Source organism: Phaethon aethereus, assembly GCF_964289735.1.
Source record: "Phaethon aethereus genome assembly, chromosome: Z".
Lineage (NCBI taxonomy): Eukaryota > Metazoa > Chordata > Aves > Phaethontiformes > Phaethontidae > Phaethon > Phaethon aethereus.
This window is the reverse complement of record NC_138577.1, coordinates 12,037,761-12,053,561: the sequence shown is the minus strand read 5'-3', so window position 1 is coordinate 12,053,561 and position 15,801 is coordinate 12,037,761. Positions and strand designations below refer to the sequence as shown.

General features: G+C 53.6%; 1 protein-coding gene across 1 annotated transcript; it reads left to right on the top strand.

The window, feature by feature from the left end:
• Positions 1 to 677: 677 nt before the first annotated feature.
• Positions 678 to 13,086, top strand: PIGO (phosphatidylinositol glycan anchor biosynthesis class O; the record flags this gene model as incomplete). Its single annotated transcript, XM_082012868.1, has 10 exons — positions 678 to 1,173; positions 3,065 to 3,208; positions 4,368 to 4,491; positions 5,482 to 5,641; positions 6,113 to 6,286; positions 8,704 to 10,276; positions 10,804 to 11,007; positions 11,317 to 11,519; positions 12,318 to 12,388; positions 12,966 to 13,086. Exons 1-10 carry the CDS (start codon positions 681 to 683, stop codon positions 13,084 to 13,086), a joined length of 3,267 nt encoding a protein of 1,088 aa, XP_081868994.1. The 5' UTR covers positions 678 to 680.
• Between the last annotated feature and the right edge of the window lie 2,715 nt (positions 13,087 to 15,801).

Here is a 15,801-nt window from a genome sequence, read left to right as displayed (position 1 = left end):
TACTTCTCGTAGCGCGGACCGCAGGGAGAGGAACGCCTCTGGAGATTTAATTAATTAGTTAATTAAAGCAAGATTGCCTTCGGGCTGGCGCGGGGAGGGGAATGATGCTCGGCGTCCTCTGAGCCGCGGAGCGCGTAGCGCCTCCCGGCCGCCGGCGGCGCTGTCGCCCGTCGCCGCTCCCCGCGCCGCCGCTCTTGGGCGGCAGGCGCGACGTGCGCCGCTTCCGGGGCGGGGGGAGGGGGGCAAGGGCGGCTGGCGGCGGGCCGCGGCGGCCGCAGGTAAGGCGGGAGGGGGTGCGGCTGGGCCGAGGGGGGCGCGCCGGGGGCGCAGGAGGCGTGAGGGTGGGCCACAGGGGGTGGGGGAAAGTGGGGGATACAAGGGCGGCTGGAGGGGGCGGCCCGGGAGCCGGGGCACTGCGTGGCGGCTGGGGGTAGCGGGGTGGCGGGGCGGGGGGAGGGCTGGGCAGCGCTGGGGGGCCGAGCGGGGAGTGGGGCGCAGCGCGAGGGGGCCCGAGAAGGTGCTGTGCGGGCGACGGGTACCGGGGCGCGGGCTGGGACCGGTCGAGTCAAATCTGGGCAGCGGCTGGGGAGCGGGGCGGGCCAGGGCAGCGGCCAGGTGTGGGTGCTGGCGGCGGGTGGCAGAGCCGCAGGGCGCTGAGCTTGCCTGTCGTTCCCCCTAGGATGCAGCGGTGGCCAGTGCTGCTCTTCCTGGCCTGGGTTTGCTTTCTCTTCTTTACTGGTATTGGGGTCTTCATGAGTGGCTTCCTACTCACCCGGATTGAGCTTGCCAGCAGCAGCTCGTGCTCGGACCCACTCGTGCCACCACCTTTGGAGAGGCAGAGCCTCCCGCCCGGCTCCTGCTGGGCACCCCAGCGCTTTTCCAAGGCTGTGCTTGTCATTATCGATGCCCTCCGTTTCGAGTTTGCTGACTTTAACCCAGCCAAGGCCAGCCCACTACCCTATGAGAACAAGCTGAGTTTCCTGCACCACCTCGCCACCTCCCAGCCCCAGCATGCTCGCCTCTACCCCTTCCGAGCCGATCCCCCCACCGCCACCATGCAGCGCATCAAGGGCCTCACCACTGGCTCGCTGCCCACTTTCATTGACGTGGGCAGCAACTTTGCTACATATGCGATTCAGGAGGACAACCTGCTGGCACAGCTGGTGCAGAACGGTAGGTGGGCAGGGGTGATGTCCTGCTGGGACAGCACAAGTGTAAACCACTGGCCAGCACTCGCATAGGATCTGTATTCCTCTCTCGCTGGGAAGGGAACTGCTTACAACACCTCCACCCTGTCAGCTAATTCTTTTGCCCTACTCAGGTGACAGTTGTCTCAGGCAGAGCTGTCATGCAAGAGGTACTGGGAGTAAGAAGTAGCTGGGACCATGGCTTTATCATCTTCAAAGATAATGAGAAAGCAGGTGAAAGTGGCTGTACTGATGGTGACTGCCACAAGGTGACCACCAGGAATGGCTGTACAAAGCCAAGGGCAGTCAGTCTTGGTGTGTTTGTGTTCATGTCACGTTTGCATTCAGGTGAGACGCACAACGAGGGAGGAGCTGGTGCCAGGTCTGCTGTGGGGCTGTCACTCAGGCAGCAAGCCTGCCTGGGCAGCTGCCTGCAGCTCTTAGGCAGTGACCTCATCATGTTTTCTGTGTACTTTGGTGCTGCTGGGTTATGCTTAGTGCAGCTGCACAGGTTTTGTTAGGGTGGGATGATGGAGTAGAGAGAAGGGGACAGGGCACAATCCTGTGTTATCCAGAGAGATTTCCTTTCAGGGCTCAGAGTGTCACAAATACCAGTGCGAGGGATGAGGCAACATGACTGGGTTATCTGCTCCCCAGTGTGCAAGCAAGGTGGGCACACACAGTAAATTATATGAGGTGAAAAACACTGGTAGACCCTACACCAGAGCCACAGCCTCAGAGGAAATGGTTCCCACTCCCAGGCTGGAGAGGCTCTGTGGAAACATGGAGGGCTGGCTTGTGGCAGGCAGGGCAAGCAGAGTGAGGGCTGTGGGAAACATCAGTGCTTTTGTCTTCTCTTTTCACATAAGAAAACCCACCACCATTGTGTTTAAAGTCAGGGCTCAGGACTCACGGCTACTACTTAGGCCCTTGTCAGCAGCCATCTACTGCCTTGTGTTTTACAGTGGGGTTGCAGGCCTTGGGTGAGGGTTTGTCTGCTTCATGCTGCACCTTCCTAACTGCTGTGGTAGTATGGGGGGTACCTGTCTGCTTCCTGGCCTGTCTGACCCATGGGTCTTTCTGCTGGGGTGACATGTCAGAGGTCAACAATGAGTCGAGAGGTTGTGCAGGTGGATTGTGGGGGGTGAGGGCACTTGTAGGCTTAAAAACAGGAGTGGTCACTCCCTATATTCAAACTCATTTACAGCCAGATGGTCATTTTAATTTTAGGTCGGTTTTGAGTGTGGATTGAAGAGCAGCCAGTGCTCCAGGCCCTGACCTGGATCTGCCCAGGCTCTTTGCACCAGTGTGGGTAACAGCATGACTCAGGTGGGCTCCCTGCTCTTGTTACCTTGAATCCTGTGTTCAGTTTTGGGCCCCTCACTACAAGAATGATGCTGAGGTGCTGGAGCGTGTCCAGAGAAGGGCAACGAAGCTGGTGAGGGGCCTGGAGCACAAGTCTTAGGAGGAGCGGCTGAGGGAACTGGGGAAGTCTGGAGAAGAGGAGGCTGAGAGGAGACCTTATCGTTCTCTACAACTACCTGAAAGGGGGTTGTGGTGACGAGGGCGCTGGTCTCTTCTCCCAAGTAACCAGCGATAGGACAAGAGGAAATGGCCTCAAGTTGCGCCAGGGGAGGTTTAGATTGGATATTAGGAAAAATTTCTTCACTGAGAGGGTGGTCAAGCATTGGAACAGGCTGCCCAGGGAGGTGGTGGAGTCGCCACCTCTGGAAGTGTTCAAAAAACAAGTGGATGTGGCGCTTCAGGACATGGTTTAGGGAACATGATGGTACTGGATTAATGGTTGGACTTGATGATCTTGAAGGTCCCTTCCAACCTTAGTGATTCTGTGATTATTTCATTTCTTTCTGACTCAGGAAGGAGAGTGGTCTTCATGGGTGATGACACATGGGAAGGACTCTTCCCAAAGAAGTTCTTCCGCTCGTATTTCTTCCCTTCTTTTAACGTGAAGGATCTTCACACTGTGGACGATGGGATCCTGCAGCATCTCTATCCAACTGGTAAGCAGCTCTTTCCCTAGTGCCTGGATAACTCTCTTCATTATGTGGGGACCCTACTGCAAGTTTGGGGTAGGAGTGAAGAGTTTTTTCTGTTACAAAGTGGCACTAGGCAGTCACACGCTGCTGCCCCGGGATTACAGTGCTCTAGCTGGATTTCCACAGATAAGCCAGCTTTTGGGCCTGTAAACTGTTTCTGTAAATACCTTTTCTCTCTTTGGAAGAGAGTGCAGCTTGATGGGATGAGGTTAGACTTCTATATCTGTCCTAGAAAACACTGGCAGGAAAGAGCAGGAGGAACAGCTTAATTTTGACACCTGGCTGCCTGCGCAGGGACACAGTGCTCTGAGAAGTACACAACAGTGCAGCTACCTGCCAAGAGGCTGGGGCACAGCGCTGCTTGCAGCAGAGCATCAGTGCTCCTAGTTGTGGGAAGAAGGTGAAGTATGAGATTGGTTTGTGAATTTTAATGTGATTTCAGACTCCCCCCTGAGGCCCTGGGACCAAGGGGAATGCTCTTTGCTTTATTTGTATATGAATCTAAGTGAATCAAGGGTACAGTGGCCTTTCATAGGCAAGTCCTTGTGTCTTGTTGAAGAGCTGTAGTTCATCATTTAACTCCAAATACGCTGGTTTTCATGTGTCAAGGCCCTGAAGCAGAGGGGAGAGGTGGGGATAACTTTCAAGCTACAGACAGCATTGCTGTGCCAGGCCCCTGTCCTGGGTGGGCTGCATAGCGGCAGATTGATGAGCCTGACCTGAAATATCTCCAGGGGAAGATTGGAGTTCTGGCTTCTCCTTTTCCTGAGCATCCCCTTGGTTTAGCTTAGTTTGCGGCAGTTTGAGTTAAGGGTAGTTCAAGGTGTCATGTGTGACATCAGGCCATTCCCTTTCTGTGGGGTGGTGAACAAAAACCATGGATACTGGGGTGCTTGCCAGGTGTTGAGCTCCCTGTGGCATTGCACCCAGGCACCTGCAGACCAAGAGTGTGCCTCTCTTAAAACCTGCATCAACCTACTTGAGAGCTGGGAGTGACAATGGCAGGATGGGAAGAAACAGCGTTTTCCAGAGGCAGCCAGAAAGCTCTGGCAGAAGGATCCAGGTGTAGAGCCTGTGCCTGAAGCCCAGGCTAGTATGTGATAATGCTGCTCTTGTTCTGCAGTTGACAGTGGTGAATGGGACATGCTGATTGCTCACTTCCTCGGCGTGGACCACTGTGGGCACAAACACGGACCTGACCATCCTGAAATGGCAAAGAAGCTCACCCAGATGAATGAGATGCTCAGGTGATTAGTGCGGTGGTGGTGGGATTGCCAGCTGGCCTGCTCCCTCAGCCATCCTGGTGTGGTTTTGCCAGGGAACTTACAGATGCAGAGGGCAACAGGGGGTGGTTACTGTGCCTGTTTAACACAGAGAACGGCTTTGGCCAGCAGCAGCTGAAACCCCAGCTATGGGGCAGTTTCAGTTGTGTAGACACATATTCGGAAGAGGTTTGGTTTCAGAGGTAAGGCTCTTTTCAGGTCTTGGAGCTTTGGTTCTCAAACAAACCATCAGGTGATGGTGCAGCTGGAGTACAGCTGAGCTTCACTCTTTCCGTCTTTAAAATGGACATTGTCACACTGAGTGAGGTTTGGTTAATGTTTGAGAACTACTTGGAGAACTCTGGCGAGGGAATGCTGCATTTACTGCACAGGTCCCTGAGTTGCATCTTTTTGTCAGAGGGCAGAATGGGATCCAGAAATCCTGATCATGCAGCCTTACCTCAGCGCAAAATTCTGTGGCTTTTGACTTGGGACTGCTTTAATTTTTGCTGCTAGAAGGAGTGGGTAGCTTGTCCTGCTGCATCTGAGAGTGCAATACCTACTGCAGGACAAATCTCTTCTTCTTTTCCTTAAAAGTAGGAGATTGCTCACACAACATGGTGCAGTATACAAGACCCAAATAGAAGCAGCCTAAAACTTGTTCCTCTTGGGAACCTGTTTTCTGAATTGCATTTTGTCAAGATCCCTGAAGGCACTGAGAGACCAGCTACTGTTCACTAGGGACCCAAGCAAGATCAGTCCACTCTGTCTCAGGGCTCTGAATTTTCAGTTTGGTTTTAGAGCATCCACTACCCTGGTACCTGGCTCAGTTGTTACAGCTCTTGTGTCAGCACTTTGCTCATATCCTTTTGTGGGCTTCACCTCCATGGTACAGGAAGGGGACATGTCATCTTCCACCTGGGCTATTTGGGCCCCTGCCCAGGTAGGACCTGACTTTTCTTATCCTGGTGACAGGTCCTTGGTGGATCACCTGGGGAATGACACCCTTCTTCTGGTGGCTGGGGACCATGGCATGACAGACACTGGAGACCATGGCGGCGACAGTGAGAAGGAAGTGAATGCAGCACTGTTTGTGTACAGCAAAACAGCCCTATTTGGCACTGGCCCTCCAGAGGTGAGAAGAAGCTGATTCTTAACTGTCAGCACCTGAGGTGGCATCTGGGGTGAAAACTGCATCCTGGTGTTATAGAGAGTAATGACTCAATTGGGATTGTTTAGGTTGAGAGGGATAGGGAGTCTGTCACCTTTCCTGAGGGAACAGCAGAAAGGCTGACACAGGATGCAGGTGACTGACCCATGTTCAGGCCCCTCTAGCTGTGAGGGGTGTTTGAGTGGGACCAGGGGAGCTAGAGGTGAGCCCCAGGGCCATACCCAAGAATCTGCAGCTCCCAACAGGCATCCTACCCTCTGCAGGGCACTTGGGAAGGGCAGAGCTGTGCCTCTGCCTTCCCCTGTGTTTTCCTACTCCTGGCTTCCCTAGATTCTCCTCTGAACAGGGATGTCTTCCCTGTTGTCCTCTAAACTGAGTGAAAAGCCGCATTGCTGTGTTCTTTCTGAATTTCCAATTTCTCCCCTATCTCCCCAGGAGCCTGAGGCCATTCCCCAAGTGAACCTGGTGCCCACTGTGGCCCTGCTGCTGGGTGTGCCCATCCCCTACAGTAACATCGGGGAGGTCATGGCTGAGCTGTTCTCCGGGGATGGCGACACTGTGTCTGCAGCCTTGCAGCAGCTCTCGGTCTATCACATCAATGCCAAGCAGGTACAGCCTGTGGTAGGCTTCCCCATTGAACTAGAGAGGAGAAAGAATGGCTTTTTAAGCACAAACCTCTTCTGTTTGGTGGGGATTGGGCGATGACATGGTGTTATCTTCATGGGGAATTTATTTTGAAGAGTTACCTCCTTGTAGTGTTTGCTCCAGTAAAAGGCAGCACTATTTTCCCACAAGAGAAATGGGAGACCTGTTGAGTGCTTGGTGGTGAGTGCTGTGGTGTGGAAAATACTGGCTGGGAAGGTGGCATTTGCTTCAGGATGAGGGTTGGTCCCAGATGATCAGAGGCAGATTTGGTAGCTGGGGAGGCTGGTGCAGAGGCTGGTTCCTCAAGGCTGAATACAACTATGGGCAAGTCTCATGAATGGAGATTCGAGACTACAAATGGGTGCCTTAATGCTGCTTCAGTTTTGGATACAAAGCTGTTAGCTAAAAAGCTATTCTAGATCAGCGGCAGAAGGAAAACAGTAACAAAGGACTAAATAAAAGAAACACCATGTAGCAGGTGACAGTATGGTGGGATAGAGAAGGAACAGTTTACACCAAGCGGAACAAAATATAGAATCCCAAGAGCTGAATGACAGAATTTGAATCACAGATTCATTAAGGTTGGAAAAGACCTCTAAGATCGTCAAGTCCAACCATCAACCCAGCTCCACCATGCACACTAAACCATGTCCCGAAGTGCCACATCTACACGTTTTTTCAACACCTCCAGTGATGATGACTCCACCACCTCCCTGAGCAGCCTGTTCCAATGCTTGACCACTCTTTCAGTAAATAAATTTTTCCTAATAGCCAATCTAAACCTAAATGGCATAACTTTAGGCCATTTCCTCTTGTCCTATCGCTAGTTACCTAGGAGAAGAGACCAACACCCCCCTTGCTACGACCCCCTTTCAGGTAGTTGTAGAGAGCGATAAGGTCTCCCCTCAGCCTCCTTTTCTCCAGACTAAACCCCAGTTCACTCAGCTGCTCCTTGTAAGCCTTGTTCTCCAGACCCCTCACCAGCTTCATTGCCCTTCTCTGTACTCACTCCAGCACCTCAATGTCCTTCTTGTAGTGAGGGTCCCAAAATTGAACACAGTATGAGAGGTGCGGCCTATGAGAGTGACTATACCAGGTAATAAAGAAGCCCAGGCAATGGAGCAGGCCATGTGCCAGGGAAAGCCAGCACCTCTGTGGAGGACATGAGCACCGTCCATTGTGGCTCTGGGCATGCTACAGAAACAGATTTACCATGCATGTTGCAAGGCATGTGTCTCAGCTACGTGGTGGTCTGCCTTTGAGGGACCTCTGGATTGCTAGGAGCACAAGAATAACTCCCAGCCCCCGGCCAGCCCCTCGGTGTGCCAGTTGAACACCGCTGGTGCAAGTCAGTGAGGAGCTGGAGAGGATATGATTGCTGATGGGAAGACGGAAATGTTCAGCCCCTCTGCTGTGTATTTATAGAGCAGCAGAGTGCTTCGTCATTTAAAGATGATAGTGTATGTTACTGTCCACTAGTTACTGACGATATCGATCATCATCTGTTAGGAATTAGTGTTATCCAGTCCTGCCTGTTTAAATGTTTGTCCTCATTCATCTGAGGAGGTTTCTGGCTCGATCATGTTGGTGTTGAAGAAGCTTTTGCATACCAGGGTGGTTGTGCAGGCCTGCAAAAGAGCTGCTGCGTATGTTTGCCATTCATAAGTAGAGGCTGACTGATTCTGCCAATGATCTGAGACGACTGGAAGGCATGTGAAGATATTGGTGTGTTTCAGGGCTTGAGCAGCTATATGCTGCTGAGCAGCTGGATGTTAGTATGGTAATGCCCTTGCAAGACTTTTTACAACTTCAGGATCATAGCTGCCTCTGTTCCTGTCCTATTGCTGTAGGAAGCAGAATGAGCTCTCCTTAGCCTATGGTACAGTGGGTTAATGTGCCTGTGTTGAAGAAGAGGGAGCAGTTTGATTTGATCCACTATAAGTGCTGTAATTGGATGTCTATCCTGAGACAAACTATGTAAAAGTCAACATTGGGTGCAATTTAATAGCTAGTAATGAGTCAAACTTCTGGGGGATATTTGCCTTATTGTTACCAAAGACTGTTTGTATAAAAGCCCTTAGTGATGCACAATGTTACCAGAGGCGCACCTGCAGGTGAAGAACTGAGAGGAGTCAGTTTGGCTGTCAGGATGGATACGTCACTTCAGAGTGATGTGACTTTGGCAGAGGGATTGTGTTCCCTGCAGGTCATATCCTGGATTTGGGTGACCAGCCGTGGGCGATGCAGCTGGGGACAGGTCTGTTCTGGCAGGCATTGGCAGATTGGGGCTGTTTCCATTCTGAAGGGGCTGTATGAGGCAGTGAATCCTTTTCCCAGTGGTCCCAGTGCTGCTGTCTGACCCTATGTCCCCTCTCCTGCAGGTGGACCGCTTCCTGCACTCCTACTCACTGGTGGCTCAGGACCTGCCAGCAGAGCAACTCCAGCGCCTGCAGGAGCTCTTCTCTGGTGCTGTGGAGGAGCATGCTCAGCTCTTGGCCCAGGTGCAGGGAGCAACACCGGTGCCTCCGGAGCTGGAGTCCAGGCTGAGAAGCCTCATCAGTCGCTTCCAGCTCTACCTGCGGGAGGCACGGGCTGTGTGCACCCAGTCCTGGGCCCGCTTTCACCCGCTGCGTATGGTGGGGGGCTGCACCCTTATTGCTGCTTCCTGCTTGCTCTGCTACATGGCTTCAGACCTGGCCACAACATCGGACTCTTTCTATCGCAGCTGCCTCCTGTACCCACTGTTCTGGGGCCTTGTGGTGGCTGTTCTGCTTGGACTGGCCCATGCATTCACCCAGGAGGGGCTGGATCTCCTCCTGGTGGTGTCATGCACAGCTGCTGCTTCTCAGCTGGTTTTTTTCTGGCACTGGTGGGGCCAGCATCCTAAGCGAGCCCGTTTAGTGGGCAGTCAGCCACCCTTGGCCAGCGCTGGCCTGAGGCAGAGGCTGCGAGAATGGCTGGGGCTGGCCTTCCCCATGAGCATTCTGCTCTTCCGCTGCGGAGCTATGTTCTCTGATAGCTTTGTGGTGGCTGAGGCCCGGGTGGCCCCATTCCTGCTGGCCTCGCTGGTGGTGGTGTTAGTAGGGAAGCTCCACTGGGACGGTCGCCTGACTGTGCCTGAAGGCCCCAAGCCGCAGCTCCTTGGCTTTTCTTCTTACCGGAGAGAGATCTGGTACTTGCTGTGCCTCGTGGCCATGCTCCTGCTCTGTGTGCGCCTCTCCGGTTTCTTCCACCAGTGCCGTGAAGAAATCCCTCAGTGCCGGCCCTCTCTTTTCCTCTCCCCCCTTGCCAGCCTGAGAAACACACGGGCCAAGAACCTCTTCTACCTCCTGTGCGTGGCCTTGCTGGCCGGGCTGGTGTATGCAGTGCGGAGCTGGCTGCGACACTATGGCAACCTGAACAGCTCAGACCCCCTCGTGCTATTTGTGCGCTGGGGTTTCCCACTGGTGGTCCTCTGCATTGCCTGCTATTGGGCCGTTGCCTCCAGTGCTGACGACTCTCTTGGCAAGCTGCAGGAGCTGGTGCAGGTGGCAGTTGTTGCCTTTCCGTGGGCTGTCTATGGACTAGCGTCCGTGGGGCTGCTGCTCCTGCTGTGCAATCCCATGACGGTGTTTGCAAAGGACACACGGGAGTCGGCAGGATCCATCGTCACGCCCTACTTGGGGGTTCCCAGCTCTGAAGTCGACTTCCTCCACGTCATCCCTCAGATCTACAGGAGGATGCAGGAGTCTCAGAAAAGCCGCCTGGAGCGGGGCAGCTGCAGGGCCACCGTTGCAGCATATGGGCTGGGCAGCGTGTACTCGGCAGCCCTGGTCATAGCACTCACCCTGCTGGGCTTCCTCTTGATGCTTCTGCATAGTGAGCGGCTGAGTCTTGCCTTCCTGCTCCTCTTCCTGGAGGCCTTCGTGCTACTGCACATCCACACACGTGCCAGAGGCCTTGATGGAGACGCTGGTGAGTCAGGGCTGAGTAGAACATCCTCTGGATGTGTGACCTGGGCCACATCTGCAGTGACTTTGTCTTCCAGTGGGAGAAGCAGAGTCCAGTCTCTGCTCTTGGGGAATGGTGGTGTGCTGATCCTCAGGGTATCCTCCTAGGTTTTTAGAGCTGCTTAAATCCGCTAATAGAAGAGAGATGCCTGCAGCAGGGATGCAACATGGGAGGAGGAGGAGCCCCTAGTGTCAGGGAAGGGAGCTCTGCACCCATCCCTTCTCAGCATGTGAGCAGCCACTGAACCCCACCACTGCTGACAGAGTCTAGTAGCAGGGCAGGCAGCAGAGGGAATAACTGGCCCCTTGCCATGCCCTGGTGGGAGCCTGCCTGGTTTCTGTCTGTCAGGGAGCATGGAAAGGGAACCTGAAAGAAAACCCAGCAGGCTTTTTTTTTTTCTTTTTTTGTCCATGGATCTGTCTCATTCCTCAATGCTGATCTCTCTTTCTCTCTTTTCCTCTCTCTCCCTGCCCCCCTTTAAAATCTCTCAGAGCCTTTTTCGGTGTCCTGGTACGCAGTCATCTCCTGGCTCCTTGCTGCTTCCCAGTTCTTCTATTCCACAGGCCACCAGCCCATCTTCCCGGCCATCCACTGGAACGCAGCCTTTGTGGGCTTCCACCTTGACCACAGCACGAATCTCCTTCCTGCTCTCCTGGTGGGCGCCAACACCTTTGCCTCCCATATCCTCTTTGCAGGTAAATCAATTTCTTCCTGGGCTGTTGAGCCTGAGCAGACATAGCTGACTGCTTTGCCTTGTCTGGAGGCCTGCAGGCTGAGCACGAGGCGATGAAGGCTCCGGCACCAGCTGAACAGCAGCATCCTCACTGTCCCCTTCTGGGGCCACAGAGCTGCCCGTGGCCAGCAGCCTCCATGCAGTTGTGCCTGACCAGCAGACTGGAGCTGGGGTATATGCATTCTGCACATCCAGGGCATGATGGCAGAGCCTAGACTGCTCTTCACCTCCTGGGCTCCAGTAACTTCATGTGCCTTTGTCCTTGAGGTAGTCGGCGTCCCTCTGCTCCTGCTTTGGCCCTTTGTGTGTGAGATGCCCAGCTCGCAGAAGAGGAAGCCCAGGAAGGAGCCCCGGGAGGAGCTGCAGGAGATGGAGGAGCACATGATGGAGATGAGGCTGCGGGAGTCCCCGGAGAAGTTCTCCACTGCTCTGCTGCAGCTGGGGCTGAAGTATCTCTTTGTCCTTGGGACACAGGTACAGACGGAGGCAGGATGGCTGTGGGGAGCGCTGTCCAAGAGGAAACTGGTGTGCTGTGAGAACCATGGGGCACCCTGGTGAGAGGAGGGAGTCAGCCAGGGCACAGACAGGCCCAGGGGTGATATGTCTGGTTGCAGGTGGAACTGCAGCTGCACAGATCTTCTGAACCATGCCATTTGTGCTGTGATTTGCGAAGGGCTCCAGCACAGAAGTTGCAGTATGGATTAGGCTGCTTTTCATACCCATCTGCCCAGAACAGCAACATCTGTTCAGAAACTACAGGGTTGTAATCCTGCTCCTGCTCTTCCTGGCCATGCTGTTTTACACCAGCTCTGGTTTTCATCTGATCCTGTGCTGTGGTGAAGTAGGGAGTTAAACATGAGAAATCTAATCTGGTGAAGGAAGTGAGCTTTCAGGGGTTTAGCCCTTCAAATCATTCTCCTGTGTGGTCAGACCAGAGACAGTGCAAGGGAGGGGGCAGGCCCTGCAGCAGGAGGGCAGGAGTGCCCCTCTTGGTGAAATACTAGATCAGGCTAGCCACAGTTTGAGCCCTCTATGCTATCCCAGCCTGCTCTCAGGAGGGCCTGCATGTACCCCAAGCTTTTTGTGTTTCCTGACTTGAGGGCACGATGGAAGGGAATCCTCTTTGGGATGCTTATTTCTGGTGTGCTGTACCAACGTCTCAGGTGTGTGCAGTTTAGTACCTCCTTCAGATGTAAACCTGGTGCCCAGGAGGTCACTCCAGAGTCGCTTGTAACTTGTTTTTCCTCTCTTGTTTTAACTCTTCCCCCACAGCTTCTGGCCTGTGTTTGTGCAGCTATGATCCTCAGGAGGCACCTCATGGTCTGGAAGGTCTTTGCCCCAAAGTAAGTCCCAGGAGTTGATCTGATGCTGGCTTAGGACTTATATCCCTGATACCTTGTCTAGAGTTTGTAGGCAGTAATGGTGGAAAAGACCGTGTGATTGATCTTGTATGACTTCTTACCTGATAGAGGCTGTAGGAATGTCCTTAACTAACTTCTGCTTCAAGTTCAGAAGCTGAAATTGAGCTAGAGCATAGAAATTTTTCCTTATCTTGATTTCCAAGAGCCCACCTGGAAGTCAAGAATATTCAGGGCAGAGAGCTAAAGGTAGGGGTACCAGACCAGAAATGGTAAACTAGCAAACCCTTGGGCTAGTAGGAGTGTGGAGTGGCCTTGGCCTCTGAGAGATTAAAAATCTTACCTGGGTGTTGTCCTGAATGGCCTCTAAACCAGAGGCGTGCTTGGCTTCCAGGTTGCAGGCAGCAACTGCTGGGGAATGAATGTTGTTCAGGTTTTAGGATCTGAGGTGCTGCCAGACACTCACTGTCAGGAAAACCAGTCTGCTGGGAGTGGGGGCAGCAGCTTGTCTTTTGCAGGCATGCTGGCTGTGATATTCTTACTGCGTCCGTTGTGCCTGCAGGTTCCTCTTTGAGTCGCTGGGCTTCGTGGTGAGCAGCATCTGCCTCCTGCTGGGGATCTCCCTGGTGATGCGTGTGGACTGTGCTGTCAGCACCTGGTTCAGCCAGCTTCAGCTCAGGTAGCGTCGGAGATGTGGGGAACCTGACCTGCTTGTCGGCCGAGGCTATGATTGTCTCCCTGGCCCCCTGGGTGCCAGGAAGGTTACACCAGCCACCAGCAATGAGTGCCTGCCAACAGCAGTCAGGGATTGTCCCCAGCCCCCTGCCTCAGCACTGCACAAAAGGACCGGAGCCAACTGTTCCCTGCTTGTTGTGATGGTATTTCTCAGCGGTGGAGGTCAGAGCTCTTGCTGGGCGCCTGTTGGCAGCAGGAGGAGTCTGCTGCAGGAGCCCAAGAAGCAAGAGTCCTGAAGTGCTCCTCTGGAGAAACACCAACCGGGGGTCTTGCTGCTACTTGCCTGACAACTGTCCCCACTGTGCAGCTGGGTGGCTTCAGTGGCTGGCAAAGTTGTCATCTTGCCTGTGCAGAGACAGTGACTTGGGGGAAGGGGCCTGCCAAGGAGGGGAAGGCAGGTAGATAGCAGAGGGAAGGTCCTGCAGCCACCACTTCTCTTCGCGTGCTCAGTTTTCACACTGGAATCAAAGTGCACATGGTTACGCGTCCAGATGGTTCCTGGGCTCTCAGTGGCAGCTGCTCCTCCGTAAAGTCAGTTGGCTGCTCTGTAGTGAGGCCCCTCTTGCCCTACCCTCCCATTTTCCTGGTCTTCCTCAGCCCTGCTAAGGGTAGCATGGAGCACTCCGGGTTGTCTTGTACAGCCTGAAACAGGCTTAGCTTGTTGTGGGGGTGGGCGCAGGGAGAACTGTGTCCATGACCAAGAAACTCTCCACTCAGGGTGTCGGCCTGTCAGTGTCCCATTGGGCTGGGCTGTAGCAGCCAAGGCTCCCAGTCTTTTCCTAAGCATGTGCTGCCAGCTGTTGACTGTGAATGGTTGAGATGCAGCAGGCTGAGATGCAGCAGGATGTAGTGACAGAGCATTGGCTCGTCCCCATATTGGATCTGGTCAGGAGGAAAGGCGAATCTGGAATAACTGTCCGAACTGCAGGAGTGGCCTTAGTGTGAGCGCTGGTGCCCGGGAAGAGCTGCTTGAAAGCCCTGAGCAGGCGACAACTCTTCTGGGAGGCGGCTTAACTCACTGGTGTCTATGTATGAGCTGGGGTTATGTCACCTTGAAGGGTGCCCAGGCACTGCAGCTGATGTCATCTGTGATCCCACATTTGGTGCTTCTCTCCCTCTTGACCTTGGTGTTCTGTGTGGGACTTCATGCTGCAAGTGAGCTACCCCAAACCCGCCCTTGACTGCTTGCAGTCAGGAGACATCATATTTCTTTCTTTAGGGGCAGAGGTAGAGGACAGTGACCATGGTGCCTGGCCACATCCCAGCTACATTCCCCTTACATTTTTGATGGGAGCTGGGATTCCTTACTGCCCTGAATCACTGTGTGCCATTACTTGGTGCTATGAAACCTTTTGTCTCTTTTCCCTCTGGAGGGAGCTGAGGACTTCTTGCCTTGGATTCCTGCTTTGATCTTTGTTCTGGTCCCATTTGTTTTTTAACTCATGCACCACGACTGCCCTTGTTTGAGTTCCTTACTGCAAACTGCTAGTGTAATTCCAGACTCTTCCTCTCCTCTGCCCTGGAGAGTCCCGGGGAAAGTGTCTCATCACCTCTCTCATCACTTCAATTCTTGCCGTTATGCCCAAGTGCCCAGTCACTGTAGAAAATGGATCTTAAGGGCAGGTTTAGTTTTGTATTTTACCCCTTCAAAATGCTTGCTGAGGTGTTAAGAGTGCAATTCCAGAGAAGCTTAAACTGCTCTAATTTGGGGTTCCCATTGCCTGGCCTCCTGACCTGCTGGCTGTGCTCTCCCACCTCAGTCTTGTGTGTCCCATGCGGGCCTGTCCTGCTTAATTTCACGCGACACAACCAATCCCTGGTTTGCAGCTGGCATTACTCCCTGGGCTGCCTCTCTGCCTGGTTGCACACACACCAGTGCTGGTGCAAGGCAAGGGGTAGCAGCACTCAGCAGAGGAATACGTTGGGGACAAGAATGCATCAGCCCACAATTAGATGGCCTAAAGCAGTCCCACCCTTAAAAATAGGTTATCTGGTGTATACTGTGAGTCCTTGGTGGTCAGATGGTTCTCAGTGCTGAGGGGTCTATGCTGATGAGTGAGGGCTGCATTGGTGTAGGGAGGAGGAAAAGGATGGAGGTAGCAGCCACACAGTGAATTTTCATTTAACGCGAGGTTAGTCTAGATAACACAGTTGCTAAACCGCAAGGCTGGAGCTCAAATAGGTCCTGTAACCTTGTAACCTGGTTGGGAACTTGCTGCCTGAATGTATTTGTGCTGGCAGAAATCCTATGGTTGCTAATTGCTGTAGAACCAGTCCCTGATGGCCCCACAGCTGCCACCCAGGCCCTTGGGCTTCCTTCTGTCACGTCTCTGGGACTAGTTCCTCTTTCAGTGGCTGCCATCATGCTGCTGGGCCTTCCCATGGCTGTTGTTCATAGTCAGAGCTCAGCTGGCGCTTGGGCATCCTCTCCTCATCCCTCTATATTATTCCTCTGCCTTCTTGCTGGGGCTGTAGGCTCATGGCCCTGGGAGGCTGGGGCAGAGCAGTGGGGACAGCAGAGCTGCAGCACCATGAAAACATGCACACTTATCTTGCTGGAGACTAAAGAAAACTTGCAGTAACAAAGCTGCAAGTACATTCTTGTCACTGTAGAGATGCCAAGGAGTGCTAGCTGCTCAGCCAAGGCAGACTGGCTACTACAC